General features: G+C 27.3%; 1 protein-coding gene across 1 annotated transcript in view; it reads right to left on the bottom strand.

Moving 5' to 3' along the window:
- LOC129969304 (A disintegrin and metalloproteinase with thrombospondin motifs like) overlaps window positions 1–25,402 on the bottom strand; it is a gene marked incomplete in the record, with an annotated part of 118,628 nt that overhangs the window by 91,238 nt on the left and 1,988 nt on the right. The window contains 1 exon segment of the mRNA XM_056083812.1: window positions 5,106–5,321. Coding sequence (XP_055939787.1) covers window positions 5,106–5,198 — 93 coding nt within the window.

Genomic DNA, 25,402 nt, shown 5'->3' with positions numbered 1-25,402 from the left:
TTAAAGAAAGGTTGTAACTTTTCGGTTGATGCTTTTATAAAGAAAATATTTTATCCTTGATATTTTTTATAAATTTAAAGTTTTTAAGGCGTTTTTCTTAGTAAATATAAACCATAAATATTTTTAACGAATTTCTATTTTTGATAACTGTTGTACTGAAAAACTTATTCTGTGTTAAATAAATACATATTTTTAAAACTATTTGAGTGTTTCATTTAATATTTCAAAACATTCAAACAAATTCAAAACATTCAACAAGAAACAACTTTCAAAATATTCAAACTAAATCAAAATATTTGCCACTATCCAGCCCGTATTTAAAAAATAATTCAGGCAATTTGTAATATTTTTTACAACCGAATAAAGAAATACAAAAAGTAAATAACTTTTATTGAAGGAGTAATTCTTAAGGAGATGGTTATAAGGAAAATATTATGCAAAGTTACTTTTAATTACTGTTTTCATTACGTTTTCGAGATTTTAATGTAAATACTCGCGAACGAACGCGAACTTAGAATAATTAACTCAACAATAGTAGAAAAATATCGAAAAATGCATTAATAAGGTACATTAATAGCCAGCAGTCCAATAAAAGCCTTATCCCTCCTTCACTTAAAATTGTTCTTTTGTATGCCATTGTCTCACATTCGGCGTTAATCTAAAATTTTTAATGAATCTATCTTGCGAATATGAATTTTGTTCTTTTATTCGACCGATGGAAAACAAAATGTGCTACAATTGTAGTCATAAAACTACTGTTCATTTTCTTATTCTGAAATCCTCAGTACTTTTGCGCATGCGTCAGACGGAGTTTATTTAATCAAAAAAGGGGTGAGATGAAAGAGGAAAAGAAAAGAGGTTTACATTTAGCAATAGGGTGTATTCAGGTAATTCGGAAATCGGATGGTAAAATAACCACTCATCTTTCTGCGGAAAACACCTTATCTAAGTGCCAGCGTCGAAAGGTGCTAGTCTCGAGATTTTGAAATGCACAATACACGCTGAATTTCACTGATTTAATCATTGTATTTCTTGCGTTGCTGGCAGATGGTCAAACATTTGAAAGATTTTATCCAAAATTTAATAACAATTTGTATTTTAGATGTTAAAATTATGTACCAAATTTCATCTTGTAGCTGTTTCTGTTTTGTAATTATTCAGTACACTTGTATTCGAACAAGAAGACAGGTATTTCCTGTGAATGGATTTAAAATTTGATAAAAATCTATAAATTTGGTTTGAGGTCCAAATATGAAATTTCATCTGTTCAGTTGAGAATGTGTTGTATAAACTCAGGTAGGTCTAAAACGTAAAGATTCGTAAAGATGTCGAATTTGAATTGTTTGACGATTATAATATTTTTCTATTCTTTTTCTACACGAGAAAGTAAAAAGGAGACAAAGCATTTGCAATTTGAAATCAAATGTCCTAAAGTACAGTATAAATTGTGGATTAAAATTAGTACGTTGAGTTAAACTCGTTCTTTTGGAAAAAGAAAATTACACGTTTTGTTTTGTATGCTCTTTTTATTGTTGTTGTTTTCACTATTCATAATGTTTTACTCAAAAGAAGTTACTCATACAAAACTCGACCAACAGCATAATTTTTGAAAAACATATCTTAAGTGTAAACAAGGAAAATCTTTCATTTGGAAAGATAAGAGCTAAGTGGAACAAATGTGTCATGTCATTCGTTTATTTATAAATCTTTCTGTAACAATTGCAACTGCTCCAACTGTTGAAGTTTCTTTTAATGATATAAAATGAGGATCATATCTTCACTTTATATGTAATTAAAATGAGTGTAATTTTACTAATGATCTAATGAGGTTAACGATCTAATAATTTTATTAATGAACATGAATTAATCGAAATAATTTTATTAATGAAAATAAATTAATACGAAATAATTTTATTAATGAACATGAATTAATACGAAATAATTTTATTAATGAACATGAATTAATACGAAATAATTTTATTAATGAACATGAATTAATACGAAATAATTTTAACAACATTTGCTGTTGAAACACTTGCACCTAACACCGATAAAGCGAATTCTTTATAAAATTTATTAATAGGAAAAAAATTTGAACTCCGCTTTTAAATAGAAGTACTGAGAAGAAATTAATTGACGTTAAATTGAAGTACAAATGTATTTCTTTAAAATTTTCAGTTTCATCAAGTAACACTTCTTCAAAACTACAAACTTAAATTAAAAATTGGGATATATAAACATATCGAATTAAAATAATGGATTTTTTAAATCTTTCTAGAAGTTATGTTCTAATATTTGATAGGTTAAAAAATTTCCATTTTATAATAAAAAAAATATGTAGGTCATTTCTCTGAACAGATGACCGAAATCTACATCAAAGTATCATTTCTTACAGAGGACAAATTATGCCTCACTATCAAATCAGTCATATTTTTGTCGTATACCAAATAAATTTTTTGCAAAAAATAAATTCCGATAAATTTCGCAATAAATTTTTGGTAAAAGTAAGAATTTTAGAAATGTTTTATAACAAATAAAAAAAAATTACTAGGGATTCACACTAAATTAGTGTAAGGAACGTATTTGAAAAATAACGACAACAAGATGTATTCTCTCTACTGTTATTGAGTACTTTAAATCTACAGAACTTAATTTTAGCCACTATTAATACTGAAAAGTAAGAATCACATCAAAATCCATTTGTCTAATAATTGCTATGGAATTTGCCGCATCATTTTTTAGCACAATTAAATTTTGATATGAACTTGGTGGGTTGTTCTTAATAAAACAATCCGTTCTAAAATCTGCAGTAAAGCTATAGTGTGGAATCACAAATTGAATACTCCGACCAGCCCTAAAGCACGTGGATAAAAATGAATGACCAGAACTATGGTTGAGTCCTAAGAGCCATCACCGGTCACGGTATGGGGAAGTACGTACCGTCATCATTGAGAGGTAGCCAGACTCTACCCCCACCTTTTTCCATATCTACCAGGAAGGTGAGAACCACCTCTTATACCTTAAGCTTCTCATCCACAATTTTGAGATGCCCCCCAATTGGACCCATGGTGTGGTAAGGCATGCCTACAAGACTTAAGCATCGATTTAGCTTGTAAATGTTTCACTTTTCATTCTCACTTCAAAATAATCTGCTTTTATATCAATATATTAATTAGAGAAGAAATTATTCTAATCTTGAACAAAGCGCAAAGTGTTTTTAAAAAATCGTTATAAAATTCAATAATATTCTATTATTCATAGCTAATCTGAGTCATATAAAACTGATAGTTTTTTATAGTATAATATAAGACAGACTGATAAAACTGAAATATAAATCTAAAAGAGAAAATTTCACGTATAAAATTTTAGAGCTACAGTTGCTAGTTTTATAAATATTATATCATTTTCAACATCGTTTGTTCTTTATCAAACATTAATTTTCCATTGTCTTTTAGCACTAATTATTTAATAACTTCCTTTTAACCACTATGATAACAGACAATGCGGAAGTTATTTAAAATTCAGCCACTCTATTCAGAATCGGACGGGAAAGAAGATCCAAAAAAACTTTAATGATCAACCGTGCTTGAAAACCGGATTATCACTTTTAAAATAACTCACTGAATGATTTGAATGTATAGAAACCACAATTCAATCCCAAAAAAATCTCTTGGAAAAAAAGTCTTCTGCAAACTGGATCAAAATCGATGTCAAGAGGTCGATACAATTTGGACGCCATAAAGTGCAAAGCCTTGTCAAACCCTTTTTGATTTATTCAGTTTGCGTACAAGAGCATTAAACAAAAACGTCAGCCAAGTAATTTGTGTTCGATTCATAGAGACAGCCTGAACAAGCAACGCATCTTCCTCTTCCCTACTGAATGAAAGAGAAGTAAAATTATCATCAAAATAATTTGTGATGAATTTGTAGGAGTATCTTTGAATGCATTGGCTTCTTTCCTATTGAATGGAAAGTAAAGATTTGGACGGCTTGTGCAGGAAATTATGCTAACATTGCGTGCGAGGAACTGGTCTATGGTGGGAAGTAAAGGGGTTGAGAAGATAAAGAACGAGTAATGTGCTGCTTCAAGACTCATTTAAAATCGTTTTTAATAAGAGTGATGGTAAGATTACATTCCCTAAGGATGACTTATGAAGAATTTTAGTGATGTGGAAAATTGGATTGCTTGTCAGAAGCTGTATTAATGAAAGTGTGTGTCAGATCTTTGACGCCTTTTTGTTATGAGTTTTTGACATTTATGAGTAGTTCTGTTTCGTTGCTCAGATAAGAAATGGAAAGAAGTAATTGAAATTCTGTATGTATTGAACAAAATAAATTTGAAAGTAAAAGATGAATTTATGTATCGAAAATTTTAAATCAAAGTGTTTGAACAGAAAATGCAAAATGTCAAAAAAATTTATTTCATAGATTGTAGTTAATTAAACTGATTTTGTTGAATGGTTTCTCATTTTTCTTACTTACGCTTTCTCAAACGGAAGCAAATTTAGATATAAGGAAATGTAGAAGATGTAACATTCATCATTCGAGTTTGTTTCATAAGAAGCTAGACGAGATTAGAAGAGAATTAGAGATAATAAATAAAAAAACTTCTGATTCATGTATTTTTTCACGTTTTGAGTAAAGGGATAAAAAAATCCTTCACATTCAAACATACATTTCAAAGATACCCAAGATTTCCTTTTTTTAATCTGCATGTGTAAAAAAATTCCTATCAAAGTCTCATAGAAAGATCCCTGAGGGAAAATTTTTTGACTCCTTTGCTCTTATGTCGTGATATAGATTGACACATCTCGTACCGTTTTTTCTCTGAATATAATATTTCTCCCGTAATGAAATAAATCATAGTTAAAATTCCAAAAATGTCATTCTTTTGGCCATGCACTGTTAAAATATATTTACATATATATTTATTCGAACAGATGAATCCATTCTTAACCAGAATTTTACCAGAAGGTTAGTTCGTAAATGACTGGAATTTATAGCTCTATAATTTTTTGAATAGTAAGAAGAGAACTATTTTTATTCTGTTACATATAAATATATACTATGGAACATATAACTTTATATTATTAAAAAGTACTTACTTGATTATTGTTTAATGGTGTGGTGAATCCACTTTCAGCCCATAACAATGCCAGTGCTGTTGTCAGGACCCAGACAGGTGGAAGGAGAGACATTGGACCAGGGATTGGGAACAGGTAGGAAGGAAAGGGAAAGAACACCCCTCACAGATCAAGGAATCCGTTCTGACGGCGAGGATACCACGCTGATTGGAAGATGCTATAGCGACAAGTCACACCCTGAAATAGAAGATTTGAAATCATAAATGGACTGCGTGTTTTGTGCGTACTTCTTAAAATGGCTACCATCGTTATCAATGTTGCATAATTTGATAAATAGTATCCATTTAATCATAATAAAATAGTATGTTGTAATAGAAGTATTTTTAATAAATTAAAGCAAATATCTATAATGCTGATACCTCTTTCTACACTTCTGCAATTATTACATAAAAAGATATCAAAAAATTCTTTTTTAGGTACCTTTCTTAAAATCAATCACATTGTTAAAGAAAGAATAAAAGAAGATTTAATAATATATAGACATCTTTAAGGCACATAACTCAATACGTCCTCAATTATTACTTTCCGCTTTTCAAATGGCAATAAAATTCTGACAAATAATTCTTTCATTTGCTGAGGCCCCATTCGCAACAAATGGACGGATTTTGCCATTTTTCTGCATTGTTATTAATCAAGTTACTCCATATTTATTGTGAAAGTATAATTTAAAACAGTATTTTCATTTGGTATGATGAGATGTAATTCATTAAAGTAGGTTAATATGACTCTTAATTAATATTAACAGTTGTTCGCTCCCCATAAGTCAGTATGGCGGGAGAACAACTGATCGCCAAAGGTAGGTAATTGATTTTTAAATTATTTGAAAAACTATGTTTACTGTTTTATCTTCATTTTTTAACAAATTTTAGACGCTTTTTAACGTTAAACCTTTTTTTTTTTTTTTTTGAAATTTTCCTTATGTATGAAGTTATATTATCAAATTGTAACAATTCTTTAGATTTTGTTCACAATTGAAACGATCAATAGCGAGAAATATTCAATATAATAGTGAAAAATACCTACAATCATAAATACCGCCTTTCTACGAATAAGTTCTATTAGGTACTTGGAGCTATTGTAATGGTAATATTTAAGAATATTTCCGGTTTTACCAGCTGATCGCCAAAAGCGAACAGTTAAAAGATATGTTTCAAATAAATTTTCATGAAAAAAAACTTGAAAATGTGCATCACACAAAGGTATTATACAAACATACAAAAGAACGCAATACATGCTTTTCTCTCAAAAAAGTGTGTCAGGCTCTAGATTCGATGCCCGTGTGATCTACTTATCACGTCTTTAAGAAATTCCTCCGATAAAGACATTATAAAGTCGTCATTCCCTTTTACGCATTTCTACGTAATATTTCACATTATAAAAATAAATAACTCCTTTTAAAGTCAAAAACATCCATGTATTTCAAAACATCTCCTGTTTTTCCAACGTAGCTCATGCTTAAGTGTATAAACACAAGGATCTAATATATTTCCGATGTCACAGATAGACACAGTGACAAATTCAGTCATTAATATGGTTTTATGTCATACGACACGTGCTTTTGAAACAGTTCTTCATTTCAGACTTAGACGGTGTCCTTTGATATATGTGCCGTCTTCTTTCTAGGAAATAGAATGGTAAAGCAAACGCACAGGCTGCCCTTGGCCATAAGTATATGTTGCTGCATAAGTTAAGGAAAACTGTTATCATGAGATGCACACTATATGAATAAGAATAGAGACAAAGCCACGTTTGTATTCAACAGGTGATATTTAGACCATTTAGTATGAAGCCGAAACCATTTGTCTCTGTGAAGTAGTATTCAAAGAGTGGTTTAAAAATTGTAATGATCTATATTTTATTCATGACTTAGTTTTATTAACTTCTTTAGAAGGGGTGATAAAAATGGCTGTAAAACTTTCAGTGGTGTCGTAATTTTCTCATGCAGTTGAGAACTTTGAAATGAATATTTTAGAGAAATCTTTCAATTGAAAAGTCATTTAAACTAAATAACAAAGATTTATAATGTTTAAAATAAGGGATAAAAATAAAGGATTTAGAAAAGCTAAAAATCAATTCATTGGGATTATACATAATTTCCACAATGATGACTGACATTTAATAGTATTCCCCAGATAGTAATAATTATCCTTGATAGTTTTATTATTTTAAAGCAGTTATTGAATTAATACATCAATAGATTAAATTCACATTATTAAAATACCTTAAGAATTTTCATTATGAAATATTTTTGAAATTTACCTTGATATTCCAGATAAAATATTCAGTGTATATTAAGCAGCAATTACTAATAACGGAATGTCAGTTAATTTTATTTGAAAAATCAGCTATTTAGCTTATGCAATAGAGTTTCAGATAAATCAATGTGACTGAAGATTGCTAACTTTGATTCGTAATGCAGATTTTTCAGATAAACTATAGCAAACTCTGCAAAGAATGCAATATCCAAATCTGCTTTTATTGTTGGTACTTTTAAATTTCCTTTTCAAAATCGATCATTTCTTTATTAAATGACTCACAATGGCTATTAAAAACGAAAAAAAATATATTTAAAACTCCACAATGTCAAGTGCAAATGGTGCCATAACAATTTAATACTTTATTTTTATTTGAGATAATAGTTTCTTTCCAGGATTTAAAGAACAGATACAATGCTAAATGTTTCCGACTTTCAGAAATTAATGAAGTGTCGTTAATGCTACTTAAATGAAAGTCGAAAACAATTTGTCTTATTTACAAAACGAAAATTACTTGCTTAAAAATAAAAAATGGAATTAATGTTTCGTATTTACATTATAAAGGAAAAATATCGTTTGCATAGCAATGTTTTAAAATTTACAGATTAACTTTACACTAATAAAAATAATTCTAAGCTTAATACTTTCTTTTATTGTTACCAGAAAAACGTAAATGTATAATTTGATTTTTTAGAAAAATTAATGTGCAATTCCTTGCAATTTTATAATTAAATTAATTATGTAATGTCTGAATATACATTATTTTGAATAGTGGCTGCAAAGAGAAAACCAGTGGAGATTGTTGAATTGCTCCTAAAGGGGGTTGCAGACCAGACGATACCGATTCGTAAAAAGTGCGCTGTGAGCCTAGGTATATTCTTACAAGTGAAAGGCTTAATAAACTCAATTTTAATGTCTTTGTTTCATGTTTTAGAGAATTAAGTAAATCATTTGTTAATCCGAATGCTAGGTTGATCTAATATTGATACTACATCGTTCATATTGACATAATTCCTAAAGGAAATTTTCTCTTTTTCCAATTAGTGATACCTGCTGGGTCCCATCCTTATTCAGCAATGTTTCAAAATGGGAAGTTCCTTTGTTCCAAGAGTATTTCAGATTCTAAATCTTAGAAACCTATGACATAAGACATTGAATATTTCCACATCTTTTGTTTCGCTAATAAGATCTGACCTTTCCTTCTCTATCCATTAAAACTCTCGACAAAACTGCTACCAACATCTCGGAAGCAGAAACACACAAAGGAAATACTAAGATGGTTCTGTCTTGGTTTTTTCAACGAAGGTAATGGCGTTGACTTTTACCAATAGGTCAAGGAAGAAAGCACTTGCCTATTTTGAAGTAGTATATGCTACGACAACAACACTTAATCACTCTTCAAGAAGGAAAAAAATTCTCGACAAGTAACGGGAATATCCAAGGTTATTGGAAAAATCCAATGAGCTATCAAAAATTTCGCCAAAGGTGTTGCCAAGAAACGTGATTTCGGAATTAGTTCTGTTGTATGAAGTGTGAAGAGCTAAAACTTAAGCAATATCGAAAAACTATCTCATTCTGATCACGTATTTATGGGATTTGGAAGGACAGTAATTACATTAATTAATGGTAAGCGAACGGTTTGCGCCCATTGGCTTTTTCAAAAGTTTGTTGTGTTGATCATTGACATTCCATAAAAAAGAAATGTACAAATAACCGTGAAGAATAGCACTTAATAATAGTTATTTAAGTCTGAATACGAGGTGCCGAGATCATGTAATACATCAATGTTCCATAGATACATTTTTCATACGTTCTCGTGCTCATTTTTCAAACTGTATGTGCAGCAAAACATATCTGATAAATGTAAGAATTCGGCGCAGATATCAAGATATCTTTAGAATTTGAACTGCTAATATCTATTATAAGGAGTTATATAAAAGATACAGGTTTTGAATGAAATAAAAGAGTGTGTGTATGAAATAAAGTAAATACAATGGAATTATTTATTGAAATTTTCGCTAAGAAAAAAATTTTAGGTGGATATTTTTTTTCCTGAAATTTTTTGTTAACATTTAATATAAAGAATTCCTAGAAATATTAATAAAAATGTAAGAGAAACTAACCGCTTTCTTATTGAGGAATATTAGTTTTCATTAAATGAAAGTCTATTAGTAAAAGGAAATTTTTCTTTGGAATATATATAAGTATTATTTTAGTTGAAGCAGAATGCAGTTTGAAGACAGTGAAGAGACTTCATCTTGTAACGTCGTTTTATTTCATTCTGGAGAAGCAGGCATTATTTACAGCAGAAGCGATGAGCAACACATAACGACACAGAAAGGAATGAGGAAAAAGCACTTGAACATTTTAACCCCGGTCTTATATAACCTAAGATTTTGATAGGGAAAATTTTCTTCATAGTGCTAATATATAATGAGATTTCAATAGGGATTTTCGCAGCACGCGTCGACGAGATAAGGAAAAACACAGGGATCTTTTAAAAAGAATGTGCTTACTGAACATTTTTCTATCCCTTCTCACGGAGCTTGGGAATGTGAGGTTTTTAGCCGATTCAGCGATTTAGCCGATTTACAAAGCTAATCGAATTAATTAAGTAGAGAAAGTGGAAATGTATCACGAAATAAGAGAATATTTTTAGAATGAAGTTACTATGGGATAAATTAAGATAAAATCTTGGAAATTAATTAAATTGAAATTAGAATTAATATATATATATAGAGAGAGAGAGGGGGGAAGAGAGAGAATTGTCTGTTCTCACCTTGAAATTCATAAGAGAAAAAATAAATTATCATCAGAATCACAATTTAGGTTGGGTTAAAAAATATATAGATCTTATTTTGTATTTGCTGATAGTATTGCATTACAGCACTCTAAAACAACACGCAGTTACATCTCAAATTACAGGTGCAGTGATGTTTAGCTGAAGTCAAATGATTATGACGTTTTGGGAATTCATTCCATTGTGCTATTAATTAGATAAGTATAAAATCAAAAGAAAAATTATAGAAATGATTTATTTAATTTTAAGCAATTATTAATACTTAAAATTATCCTTTCAAAATAATTTTTTAAACAAGTAAAATATCAAAAAATGAAATTCAGCATTTCTATACCATTAGTATTTTCATGTTTTTATTTCATTTAATTTTATAGAATTTTTCTGAAATGTAATGTAAAATACTCAAATGTGAAAGAAGTTCATAGTAAAGAAACATCTCAAAATGATCAAAACCTTCTTTACAGAATAAAGCACACCGGCAACATTTCGAACTTGTGCTTCATCGGAACATTATATATCAACCACACATTTTAACTTTCGAGATTATAATGTTATTTTACATAAAAACAAAAATTAGTCAAATTTGTGATGGAATTCTGAAAGGATTAAATTGAAAGAAAACTATTTCGGATTTCAGACCACGTCTAAGTTCAATTTTCGAAAACTTTACGATTATCTAATCATAATATGAAGAAAAGAAAATATGCATTTATTAACAGAGCGTTATATTTTTTTATAAAAATTTTCATGTATTTTAAGATAAATAAGTACATATAATCACTAAAATTAATACAGAATTCATAAGGCCAAAAATGTTATGAAATGTTCGCTCTTATAAAAGTATTTGCTAGAATGAAATAAACTTAAATGATAAGATTTAACATTTGAAGTCCAGAATAAACTATCGATAACTCTTCATTTTATAAAATAGGGAAGCAATTGTTCATCACACTCAATTGAATTACAAAATATAAAAAATATTTTAGCCCATACTATATTATTTACGAAAAACAAAACTTCATGAGTTAACACTATGACTTGTATTTATAAAATAATTCTGTATGTATCTGTATTTATTAAATATTTCAGTTACTAAGAATTTTTATTTTATTAAATTTACCGAATGATTTGAAATATTGTATAGAAATAACATCATAATTCTTCTGTAAAATAGAATATATTTTACAGAATTTATAGACGATGTATTTATATATAATTTTGTTAATATTATAAAGAACACAATTTTTATGAACAAAGTAATTTTTTTCTAAATTTATAATAATAATTTTTTTATAATAATTTATTATAATAATAATTTATAATAAAAGTGATTTTTATAGTAAAAGTAATTTTTTATAATAATAATAATTTTATAATAATAATTTATAATAAAAGTGATTTTTTATAATAAAAGTAATTTTTTATAATAAAAGTAATTTTTTATAATAATAATAATTTATAATAATTTTTTAAAAAATAATACAATAAATGTACAATAAATTCCACTTCTGAATATTTATTTTCATGGTTGTATTGCATAATTAGACAGCATGTGACAGCATTTTTTTTTCCTTGAGGGAAGAAAAAAATGTCTCAGACTTTATGTGAAATCATATAATATTTTTAACAAGCATGACCTTATTTCAGTAGTAATGGACCTCATGTAGAGATCATGTATTTCGAAAACCTGCATATTTACGGTCAAATCGCATAATCAGGCTGACAGCTTGGCCTTTACAGTTCAAGGCAACCAGGGGGTGGATTAATGGGAATTTTTACATACATAAAATCTGTGGTAATACTTATTAAAATAACAAAAGTCGTGTTATGGTTATTCCACTTCCACAGATTACATTTGCGATTCGAATAATTAAAAAAAGGAGACCTGCAGATATCCGATAATGATAACGCCCACAACGAATTCAGAATGAACATTATTATTCATTCTGCGGTAGCTCAGTGGCGTTTTCAATGGTAAATCACTTCTTTGTTTTACAGAATGCATATAATAATTACATGCGCATATTTGAGAGAATTTGTGCAAGAGCATTGACATAACTTTGATTATCAATCAGTTATATTGTGCAATTTAAAATCAGAATTACACAGATTTAGTTATTTTATAAGTAAAACTTTGAAGTTGATTCATTCTGTGGTTAACTTATTCAGACAAAATTGAATATAATTTTTATAATTATCAGTCGCATATGGAATAATCCTGTCCAGAAGTGCAAATTAGAAAATATTTAGTTTCCTTTTGTACTGTTTCATAAATGCTAACCATAAAAAATATTTTTAAAAACTCATTTCAAATATTTATCAGAAAAAAAGCTTCAAGCTGTTAACTTTTTTATTTGGTTTTTACCTGAATTAAATAGGATCAGCATTCTTTAATATTAATTTTCAAACAAATCTACGAAATTCAAATTTTTTTTAAACACAGCTTACAAACATAATACTTATAAAAAAATTTAAAAAATTAACTTACTTATTAAAGAATATGATTTGGTGTAATGATATTTAGAGCATTTAAATAAAAAGACACATTTATCTTAAGGGAGGAATTATTGACAGCCTTTAATTATATAAGACTTCATTTTTTTTTCTGCAGAGCAATCACCGAAAAATGTTAGCACATTTTTTTAATAATTAATGGAAATATAAATCTTTGATTTTTTTATATTTAATCAACGTTTTCCGCAGGAAATATTAGTTGCATCATACATAATGCAGTAAAAAATAAGACTGAATAAAATTGATTGATCGAAATAAGATTTGGAATACATTTTTAAAGATTTGAATGAAATGGAATTACGAGACATTTCCCAAACGATTTCTTTATTTTGTTTAATTTTACGGATTTTTTTACTGCATGTTAAACATAATTGCATATTTGCTTCAATTTTATTTATTTCTTCCCGATATTATAGAATAGCGACTATCTTTATATGATCAAGCAAATCAATTTCGTAGAATTCTAAACACCTATTAATTTACTAAAATTTTAAATACGATTAGTGGAAATCATATTATCCTTAAAAATTGCGAAATACAATATTCTTGACACCTAAATAGCATCTAGTAGATGTTGGATTTGGGTAATTTCTTTTGTATAACACAAATTTAAATATATATATTGATATATAAAACTTTTTATATAATTTGTAAATACCTAGCAAACTTTAGCACTGACTGAAAGAATTGTCTCAAATTTTCTAAATCTTAGAGACCCGCGAAAGGCAATAAAATTCATGGTAAGGGATATAATATAAAGGGATATCAGAATATAGGATATCTGATTAATTATACACCATTCTTTTTTTAGTTTGTAATTCTAGGTTTTATATAATTTTAAAATGCATACAAATAAAGGATACTCAGGAGTATAAAAATTACACGAGATCGAAATTTGAAATGGAACAAGCATATAAATAATACATGAGATAATGAAAATACTTTTGAAACTAGAAATTCTCCCGTTCCTATACATAATAAAATGATATTATTTTAATATAAAGACTTTTTAATGCAGTGCTTCTAATACTGGTTAACAAATATAAAAAATGGTAAAATTTGAATACTATGAATAATCTTTTTGCAGACACTGCTTATTCAATGCTTAAATTTTCGATTCTTGTTTTGAATTGTTCTAACCTCGTCTTTCTTTCTTAGTTACTGAGGACATACGAATAAATTAATTTTACTATCGCTAGTGATACTGATTAAGCAACGTAGTTCAATTTTAAATCATGAATAACAAACCTCATTCCGGAATTTTTTTCCCGCCTTCTTTATGAGACTTGAAAGAAAAAAAGACTTGCATTTTACCAGTTTAACGAAAATATTTATAGAGGATTTTGAACTCAGTTTTAGCTGATGTAATTAAAGTATGGAATATTACTGATTGAAAAGATATGAAAAAATGGAAAAGAAACGGGCAATGATTCAAAATTCACAGCAGTCATTATTTGCAATTAGTTCTCTTACACATGGAGAAAGGTTTTGCAACGTAATTTTTTTTATCCACTTCCTTGACTGAAAAGTAATTCTCTGTCCCACTTTCTTCATTTAAATTTAAATAATTTTTATTAGGTGAGCGATTTTAGGAGATGAAATAATTTAGAAACCATCAAAAACTTTGCAACTTTTATGGAAGAATTTTCAGAAAAAAAACGGCAAATTTATTTTAATGGCAATTTATTTTAATGACAAATTTTTTTAATGGCAATTTATTTTAACGGCAACTTTATTTTAATGGTTATTTATTTTAATGACAAATTTTTAATGGCAATTTATTTTAATAGTAACTTTATTTTAATGGTTATTTATTTTAATGACAAATTTTTAATGACAATTTATTTTAATAGTAACTTTATTTTAATGGTAATTTATTTTAATGACAAATTTTTAATGGCAATTTATTTTAATAGTAACTTTATTTTAATGGCAATTTATTTTAATGACAAATTTTTTAATGGCAATTTATTTTGAAGGCAAATTTATTTTCTCTACTTATATATATATATTATTTTTTATAGATATGAAATATTCAGCTATGAAATAATTTAGAAATCTTCAAAGGCTTTGCAAATTTTATGGTACAACTTTCATAAAACATCATCATTTATTTTAACTAAATATCTTATTTTTGGAAATTATCAGTGAAATTCCACAAATGGAAAATATACAACTACTACTTCCACATTCAAACAGGAATATATTAACCTCTCTAGATATCATGATATTTTCAGAGCTTTCCTACCATTACCATTGTTTATTCATTATTTGCAATATTATTTTATATGCCGAATAATGAATAAACAACACATATTTGCATTCTCTAAAATCAGATTAAAAATTTCCTTTTAAAGATAAAGCTTTAAAAACTTTTTATCAATCATCTATCTGTATTATGAATTTAATTTACATATTCACAAAATAAAAATAGTTTTTTTATACCGAAGGGAAAAAAAATCACATTATAATTTTCGAAGAGCTATCAAATTAAACTATCACAGCCCAAATAATAGAAACGACTCGACAATCGATAAATTCGTTCCTCAGCGTGGATTTCCTTTTCCTCTATCTATTATTCTACAGGCATGAAATTTATTTCAGAAAACTGCATTATATACATGATACCACTTTTATACATAACAAATTCTAATTTTGGGTTTCCAAAATCATTCAAGCTTGTCTTTGAAACGCTGACAGGAAAATGATGAATGAAACAACGAACTATTGTTGAGCTTCTATTTACCGCTTTATTCCTTTCGCTGAATATTTTAAAGGAAAATTCAGGCCATTAGTGCATTTTTCTACGAGTTCAGAAAGATAGGAGTCGATTCGTAGCATGCAAAGGTGCAAATTGCTTCCTCTTAATTTTATTTACAAGGAATTCTTGAATTAATTTTAGATAGTATTTTACGTCACAGAGGGGTGTGTCGTGTTTTTAATTCGATCACTCATACTTCTAAATGGGTGAAATTTATATTCCGAGAACGTTTTCGTCATGTGTTAGGAATTCCAATCAGTATTTAAGTGTCATGATTTTAAGGCGTTATCTTAAATGCCGGTATTTGTGCCCTTTCGTAAATATATGTAGATCAGATATCGAACTGTCACAGGGTTGTATTTAAAAAATAGTCAGAAAAATATGCATATTTCTGTTTTTAAATTCTTATTAAAACCAGATGCGAGTATATATATATATAGCTACAGGCTTTAGCAAAAAAAAAAAAAAATTGTATTGGAAATGATACACCTTTTTGCTGCTAGACCCTTTCTTTATTGTTATGCATTCTCATGGTGGATATTCATAGTATATAAAAATTTGAAAGCTACAGCATCACAAATAAATAACATTGCATATTAATACGTATTTTCAGATTAAGGCAAAGTCTTTGTATCCTGATAAATCAGGTGATTTTACAGGAGGAGATATTTATAATATATCAAATATTTTTGATCAAACATTTGATATATTATAAATGTCTGAAATGTTTTTGAAAAATTTAAAGGTTATTGCATTAAACATGACACAAAATTTCTATTAAAAGCAAACTTTTTTTATCATAACACTGAGATTGATAACACCTAAATAGAAAACTTCTAATGGTCATCTAGACCGGCATTATATATATATATGCGTCTCAGCAAGACCTCATTGAAAATCACTAATTTTCCTTTAAATAAAATTTTTATAGCCCAGAATGTACATTTCTTATATTTCATTGGGCACTGTGATACACAGCTTATTATTCATACGGCAGAAGTAGAATTAAAATTTTTTTTTCTTTATTAGAGCCGAATTTTTCTTATTTTAAACTCTACAGAGCTTAGCACCTAGACATTAATATCTACGTTTTTATAATAATATTATCAGTTTTGTGTTGTATTTATGATAATATATTCTACATTTTAAAGATAGTTTGTTTGTTTAGTTATATTAACGTTCCGTTGTAAAGTAACACTAGGGCTATTTTGGGACGGACCTCGTAATTTTGTCCCGCTGTCAGATGACGAGGACGGAACCTGAGCTGGCACCCTCCTCTACACACCACGCCACACCAGCGGGAGGATGTTTGGCCCTGACGAATTTAACGTGCAACAGGCCCCCTTTCACGACGGTTCTTCGGTGGAATCAAATCTCAAACCTGAAACCCTACGGCTTACAAGCCGAGTCCTAACCAGGCCACCACGGCCTCATATTTTAAAAATTGATAATTACACTAAAGAGGCGATCTTTGGCGAAAATATCAAAAATATTTTTACTCAATAATATTTATCTTCCTTTATAAAATTATTTTCATTATGTTTCCGCCTTCAGTCTTTTGAAAGTTAAATTGATTTTCCTGTTTTCATAACTTTCTATTTAATATTATAGGTGCATCTTCAAATGCTATTTTTACGATTTCTAAGTTTGGAGAATTTTTGGAGAAACCTACATAAATTCAAATCCAAAACATAATTTTTTAAATTCAAATTGCTATAATAATTTTTCAATATGACCCTGAATCATAGAGTCAGAAATCAGTTCATTAAAAAAATTTTACAATTGAAAAATTTAACGTTTCATGTTATTTATCCAACGAACATCAATATTTAATTGTAATATACATTATTTATATATATGTGTGGTAGTTAATATGTGGCTTATTTCTTAATTTAGGAATGAGGCATAGTGCATTTTATCAGTTATCTGCCAGATTTTGAATAAATTCATTGATAAAGTTCTGAACATGAAAGTTTTTGTTTTATATTTCTTTTCACTCAAGAAAAATCTTTCTTAAGTCGTATTTTTTCCAATTGCATAGGTGTTTTATTTCAACCTATTTTATTCAAAATCTTTAAATAAATATAAATTTTATGTAAGGTTCTTTAGAATTTTATCAGAAGCATATCTGAAATGAATACATTTCAAGTATGTAATGAAACGTCACCAGATCAGTATACATTACTTCAAATCAAGTTAATAATCTTAAAAACAGTAGTAAATGTGCCTTGATCGAAAAAGTTACAGATTGTTACAATGATTATTAAAAAAATTACTAATTCTTTAATAAAATTAATAATTGCTTGTTATTTTTTAAATTTGTTATTTAGATTGGATATTATTTGATATAATTTCATCCAATATATCCAATATTCATCCAATATTATCAATAATTATATTTCATCCAATATTCATCAATAATTATATTCATCCAATACATTTCATAATTCACTGGATGATCAATTAATCCGAAAAGTAAGTTAAAAAAGAAAACAGGAATCCTAATGTTATTCCGTGCTAGTAATTTAAATCATTTTACTTAAAAGATAAATACTTATAGTAAAATATAAGCATTGATAACTCATCTGCATTGATAAAAAAAAGGAAGTGCATTTGATCTATCAATTTGTGTGTGTGTTGCATATAAAATTGTGCAGATGATTTAGGAAATATCCTATGTAGATTCTGCATTTAATAAGAACTACAGTCATTAAACAACACTAAAGCATCTCATGAGTCACAACACATGGGCATCTCATCTCTGATGAGTCATATGTGAGCTCATGGTTCTTCTCTATTAATTTCGAGCGTTCAATCAGTGTCAAAAAACTGATAATTGCAGAAATCAAATTGTCCTTCGAAAAAAAAGTAATACATCTTGTAAAAAAAACAAGGTTTTGAAACACGTGCTAAATACACGTGATTCGTTCGTCATAAATTCTTGACGATAGGTTTTATATCATTTAATGAGTAATTAAAGGTCAATAGTCCGATAACAATGAAAAAAAGTTCTTACGAAAATCTTATTGCAATATCGACATTTTATCGAAATTTCGCTCTTTCAGGTCACTGTCCATCTTTCCACAGAGTTCTTCCCTATGTCTTTAACTTTTTTTTTTTTTTTTTGAAATCTCAAATCATGATTTCGAAATCAAATATACATGCTTTATGTTCTATAAAAATCAAAATTAATAATCAATTGAAAATAGGTGTGAACACGGATAAATGATAAACACTTGAGTGAAAGATTTACGAATAATAATAAGATATAATTCCAAAGGCTTGTAGGTAATAATTTTCAAAACAATTGAATTTAATTATAAATACTAAACTTTGAAAACTAAAGCTTCATTCTTAAATAAAATGTGAAGAAATTTTCGACTTTAATTCTATATTAATGTGACAGTAATTCTAAATATTTATTACTTAGATCCTTATTTCTTTTAATTCGAATATCTTAAAACTAAGAGCATAACTCCTAATTTAATGAGATCTCAATCTCTTCTTCAAAGCATTTTTAAATATTCATATAGAATTCTTTCAGGGATTAAGCATGCACATACTGAAATATAAATAAGAAACTTTAATCCCTCAGAATTTAGATTTTTTTAATCGTTTCTCAATCAATATTTAAAAACGGTTATTTATTTGATTTTAAGAATAATTTTCGAAGCTCTGAGCAATATTCATTTGTAGGAACATTTTTAATAAAGTCATACGGAAAAGCTATAATAACATTTTATTCTTTTCATCCTAATTTTGATTAGTAAATATTTTTATAATTGATTATTATGAGAGATAAATTTTGAGATATTTGGCTAATTTAAATTTTTAATAATTCGAGAATAAGTATTAAAAATGCTTTTCTGAATCAGTTTTTGATTGATTTTCCATTATAAGAATCAGAAAAACACTTTCTAAAATTTCTAACGATAAAGAAATTGATTTAATTCATCATTTGTTTGAAACATTTGCCAGAATTTATGCCCTCTTCCCCTATAAGACACAGTGAACAAACAGCACACGCTATTAATTTTCTGAGTCTTGTAATTAGTTTTATTGACACATAAACAATGCGATTTGATATCAATATTTTCATCTTTAATTTTAAAAATTAGTTTTACATTTCATTTAAATGTAAAAATTGTGTAGAAAATTGCATTCAATAAAATAAGCAACATTTCTTAATCTTATTAATATTTTATGGTTATTCAAACTGAGTCACAATCATGACAACTGAAATCTGATGCTTTATTCAAACATTGAAAATTGTCAGTCAGATAGTGCAATGATATGGATGTTCAAACTACCAGAGTCACAATCAAGGTAACTGAAATATGGTGCTTTATTCAAACACTGGAAATCGTCAGACAGATAGTGCAATAACTCCATGAAAAATATAACTATATTTGATGACAGTTTCAAAAATAGTTTGATTTTTCTTTTAATGCGTTCATTGTCTTCGTCTGCGAATTCAACATAAATACATTCGAGATGCATTCATCAATCAATTTTTAAATTTCATGCTTGAAAATACTTTTATATTTCAGATTCATAAAACTCAGATTCAGAAAGGGCAAACTTTATAAGATATGATTGTTTTATTTTACTATTCAATTGTCTACAATTTTCTAACAATTTTACAGCCTTAATGAAATATATACGGCTACGAACAGAAATTTAATTTTACAGTTTTGTATATTATATTATTTTTATATTGATTTTATGTATTGTTGTAACAGATATTAATTTGATTTGTAAAAAAAATTAAAAATAGCGAATGAAGTTATTGTTGACTGCTAATTAAAAAAGCATAGTTATTTTTCCTTCATTGATCGAATTTAATTTTGTTGCAAATATTATCTAATGTATTTACAGTATTGATTTGGAATTTCTGCTATATTATAAGCCTATAATTAAGATTACTTCAATTAATAAAAGTACTGCACACGTTTGATTTTGTTCTCAATTTTGCGAAAGTTGAGAAAATTGGCAATTTTTACGGCTATTCTTACATATATAATTCAAAACATCGAAAAAAATTATTAATAAATGGTTATTTAAAATTCTAATGAAGAAATTGAACAAAATTGTGTAACTAGTATATGAATATAGATTACAAAATCAGCTCCACATTTATTTATGATCAAAAGACCGCAGATTTTCATAAAAGATTGATGATTATATATCAATCATACAAATAAATATATCAATCATACAAATATATCAATCTAAAAATCATATCAATCATATCAAATAAATTTAATACCAAAAACAAGATGAAATCCACTGATCTAAATAAAAAGATAATGATTCTTAATTTTTTAAAATGTAAGTGGAAGTCAGCGCTTATAAAATAAAAATGAATGTTTGAAAAATCATTCATTTCGTTTCGTTTATCATTCCTTTTCGTTTTCCTTATTAAATCCAAGAACTTTTACTCTTGTGTCGCGTTTCAATTAATCTCGTTGGTTTAAAAATTTAATTTCAAATAATTTGAAGTTGTTGATCTAAATAATTAGAACAGCTAGTCAATAATTTATTATATTGGGTCAAAATTCATTTAACATTAAAAATAAATTGAAATCGCCAGATTTAAGTAGAAAAGATAAATAACTAAGTAAATATAATTGCAAAATTTAATACCAAAGTTAAGAAGAAATCTTCAGATCAAAATACTGAAGACAAATAGCATAATGTATAAATTTTATCATCAGCTAATCAGTGTAACATCAAAATTGAGATGAAATCGTGAGACCTAATCAGCAAATATAAATAACAGTGTATAATTTTTATCAATGACAAATCGATTTACTATCGAAATTCCTAAAATCAACAGATCCAAATAACAGAGATAAATAACTTAGTGTATATCAATGACAAATCAATTTAATACCAAAATTGAGAGGAAATCTCCAGATCTAAATTCGGTAGAGATAAATTATATAATGTGTAAGTTTTATCATTGGAATCATTTATATATCAAAATTAAGATGAAATCCCCAAATTTAAAAAGCAAGATTAGTTTTCTTTGCGTTACGATAATGATAAGTGAAAGTTAACGTTAATGGAACAGGTTTTCACTGAGATATACCCTCAATAAAAGGAATGCGGTTTTGAATACTAGATACTCGGAACCACAGAGTTGGGAGGGAAAAAAAATTCAAACGGGAAAAATTACGTCAAAATTACGGAAGTTGACAGTTTTAGACCAGCGGGCATGAATAATTTATCACATCATTGCATAGATTTGCAGGCAAGACACAGTTTATTTACGTTTTTAAATTGGGTGTTGTTTATTTTGGTAGAGGGCTATTTGGAGTTCCAAAAGGTGTGTAATAAATTCTCGTTTAAAGTTCTTTACCAAGGAGCCGTTTTTGTTTTAAATCTTTAAGTTATATCACGTTTTTGAATGCGTGCATAAGTATAGAAGAAAGAATGCGCCAAAATTTGAATATGCAATAAAATACCTTTTTTTTTCCTTCAAAAAATGACAACGATTTGAAAATTTCCATTTAATGATATGAATACAAGGTGGTCATTTCTGTCATTGATAGCTTAACAGCAAAGATAAAATAATGAAAAATCGTGCAAAAAAATATTTTTCGATGCATTTGAATGGTTTTATTCTTTTCTTGAAAGTAGATACGAAAATAACTTTTTTTTTCAAGGCGATTGTTAAATTTAATATTTCTTCCGATTTTCAATAAACGATATCATTTTACATATTTTTGAATAAAATTTTAAGAAGCGTAAAGAAAAGTCATGTTTGTTACCAAATTTCATTTCCATTATATTATATATTACTGTTTATGAGACGAAAAGCATTACTTTAAATTTTCAAGCCTTTTTTTAGAAATCAAAATATGCAAGTCCTTTTGTTAAAGTAGTTTCCATGGAATCTTGAGAGTTATTTTTTGTCAAATATTTTCATTTATGCTTTGATATTTATTAGATAATAATTTCATATTAATAAATTATTTTGTAGAAGAGTTCAGAAATTTGGATAACTTTTCCAAAAATGACGAATAAATTTTTTTCAAAGTCTTTGGTTATTTTATATTTATGATATGAAGCGGAACCTATTTTATGCAATATTTTAAGTTTTTAAATTTGTTTTGAATTTTAAGGCCTTATTGATCTTTTGAAAAAAACTATATTCAAATAAATTTTAAAAAATTTTAAATTTACAAAAAAAGTTAAATTCTAAGAAATATACAAAAAAAATGTTTTAATTTGCTAATGAAACTTGCTTTTCGCCTTAAAAAACTTATGAATTTTAATATTGATTATATTTTGTCTCAATGCAGCATTTATGTATTAGATATTGTATCTGTATCGTGACATTTACGAACAAATTAGTATCTAAAGGGACGGAACACAATGAGTTCTTACAATATTTGTATTAAAGAAATAATTTCGTTTGACTTTTATAAATATGCGCTTAGTAAATAGTATACATGGATATATATTGAAATTAAATATGAATTATAAAGTCTTTAGGAATTTTGTATAAGTACATATAAAGCATATGTATACTTTACTACTTTTCATCAGAAGCTATGCATTCTTCTATTTCCTGCATCCCTGAAAGTCCCTTATGCTTGATTCTGAGTATAATCATTTGAGCCTCACAAAATAGCAGAAAATTATTAGAAATGAAAGGCTTCAATCATGAAGATTATTTAGATTTAAAAAGTAAATTTAATGTACCCTCTTTTATAACGAAAATTTTTTGCTAATTAGTGAAAGTGAAAAACTTTATTTTCATTATTTCTGAGATTCACATTAAAATAGTTATAAATTTTAAATAAATCATTAAAGTTGAAATTAGATATAACGTTGGTTTACTAATTATTATAAACTGCATTTAAATAATATGCTTCATAATAAAAGAAAATTTAATACTGAGAATTTCAAACATTTTTAAAATTAAACAGCAAATTTTTGTACTTTCAAATAATTTGAAGACTTTACAAATCTTAAAATGCTTTTTCATGTATATAATCTTTAGTAAAATAAAATATATTGATCTTTTCCAAAACTTTTCTATCCCATTTTTCCCTTTAAATTATAAAATATTTTCTAAAATATGAGCATTTTTTTAACACAATAGCATAGGTGAAATGTTACCACAGAAACAAACTCAACAAAATACAAATAGTTATCAGAAAAAAAAAACAAATTTCTACAACAAACTCCTTCTTGCTGACATACCCAAGTATACTTCCCACAATTTCATTTAACGAATTCAGTTTCAAAACCCTGGCACTTTATCCGATAAGTGAAGTGTCCTTGATCCATGTAAGAGCCCAGGTGCAAATATCTTCTCATGAACAGCTTTCGATTTCACACCCCAACAAGGCCTCTCAAAATCTGAATACGGTAGATAAATACTATGGGGGAAACTCAGTCATTTAGAAACTCTCGGTCATAGCCCTCTAGCCCTTACGTAAGGTGGAACACTTGCAAAGTTACATTAAGATGGGGACTTGCCTATCTGCCCGAGGCAAACTGTAATAAAATGTTCGCAACTTGAAATTATTTCCTTCATTTAAGGAGAAATGCATAAGGATTCAATCACTGCTTTATGGGGCCCTGAAACAAGGGGAACATAGAAAGGGGCCCTTGTTCGAGACAATTGCGTAACAAAAAAGAGAATGGGGGGCTTTTTAGGGTTTAACATATGGACATTGATGGAAATGAAAAATGGCTCGAATTGCAGCATTTAATGGAAATTTTGGAAAGAGGACTTTCTAATAGATATTAAAGCCTGAATCATCTAGCCACAACTATAATTTTAAGAGTAAATATATATTTTATTTATCAGTCATAAATGTCATTTCTAACAATTACTTGCCATGATTGTAATTGGCATTTATATTCGATTCTGAATGAGCACTGGATTTTTAAATTGCCACATTTTTTTAAAGTATTTTCTCTTTTTTTTCAGTTTTTGGGAATTTTTAAAGATTTTTTTCCTCTTTTGCTATTTTTTCGCAGCTGTCTAAAAAAAAAAATACTTACGTTGAAAAAAAATACGTCGTTGATTTAATCTGGCGGTTACAATCATAAGTTAATGGAAGTCTGATTCTAATACTTATTTTATTTTTCCGTTATATATATATATATATATATATATATATATATATATATATATATGATTTCTTTTTTATTTTTATTATTATATTATTTTTTTTCAATATTTCTCACAACAATCAAATTCTCACAACATTCAAAACTGAATTATCTTAACTAACAATTGAATAAGCAAAGACCAGAAAGATTTCGATTAATATAACATTTTCTATGAATAATTATATCAGTGCATATGATTCATGCCAAAAGATAATATTTAAAACATTACTTTAAAATTTTTTGTTTTATATTTTTTTAATTTCGAAATAATTTTTATCAGTTTTTGGAATAATTTTAAAACTTTTTCGATCAAATACATAACGAGTCATATTTATATTTTAAATTGTACGAAAAGTATCAAGGGGCACGAATGGCATGAAAAGTATTCGACAATCTAGATATTAAATTTAATTATTTTAAATCTGGTTAATATAATTATTGATTCGTTAGTGAATTCAGGTGAAAAATTCTAAAACATCGAAACAATTTTTCGCATTTGATAGGTTCAACTTAAAACAAAAATCATGAAGAGAAATTTTTAAAAATTAATAATAATCAAAACACTAAAAGGTTTTTTCTCTTTATTAGATGACGCTATATCTTGACCTATATTATTTAGAATTAACCTATCATCAAAAAACCGCAATTTAAAATTGAATTAAATCGGCTATTTTAAAAAAATAGCATATCATTCACACTCTGTGGGAAATGAAACTTGCTAATCTAGTAGTTTACTTCAAAAACCAGTTTCTCTCGGCATTTGAGAATAAAATTTAACTGTAAAGGCGTT

The sequence above is a fragment of the Argiope bruennichi genome, chromosome 5 (assembly GCF_947563725.1).
Source record: "Argiope bruennichi chromosome 5, qqArgBrue1.1, whole genome shotgun sequence".
In the NCBI taxonomy this organism is placed as follows: Eukaryota; Metazoa; Arthropoda; class Arachnida; order Araneae; family Araneidae; genus Argiope; species Argiope bruennichi.
Note: the sequence above shows the minus strand (reverse complement) of the source record. Positions and strands in the feature narration are given on the sequence as shown.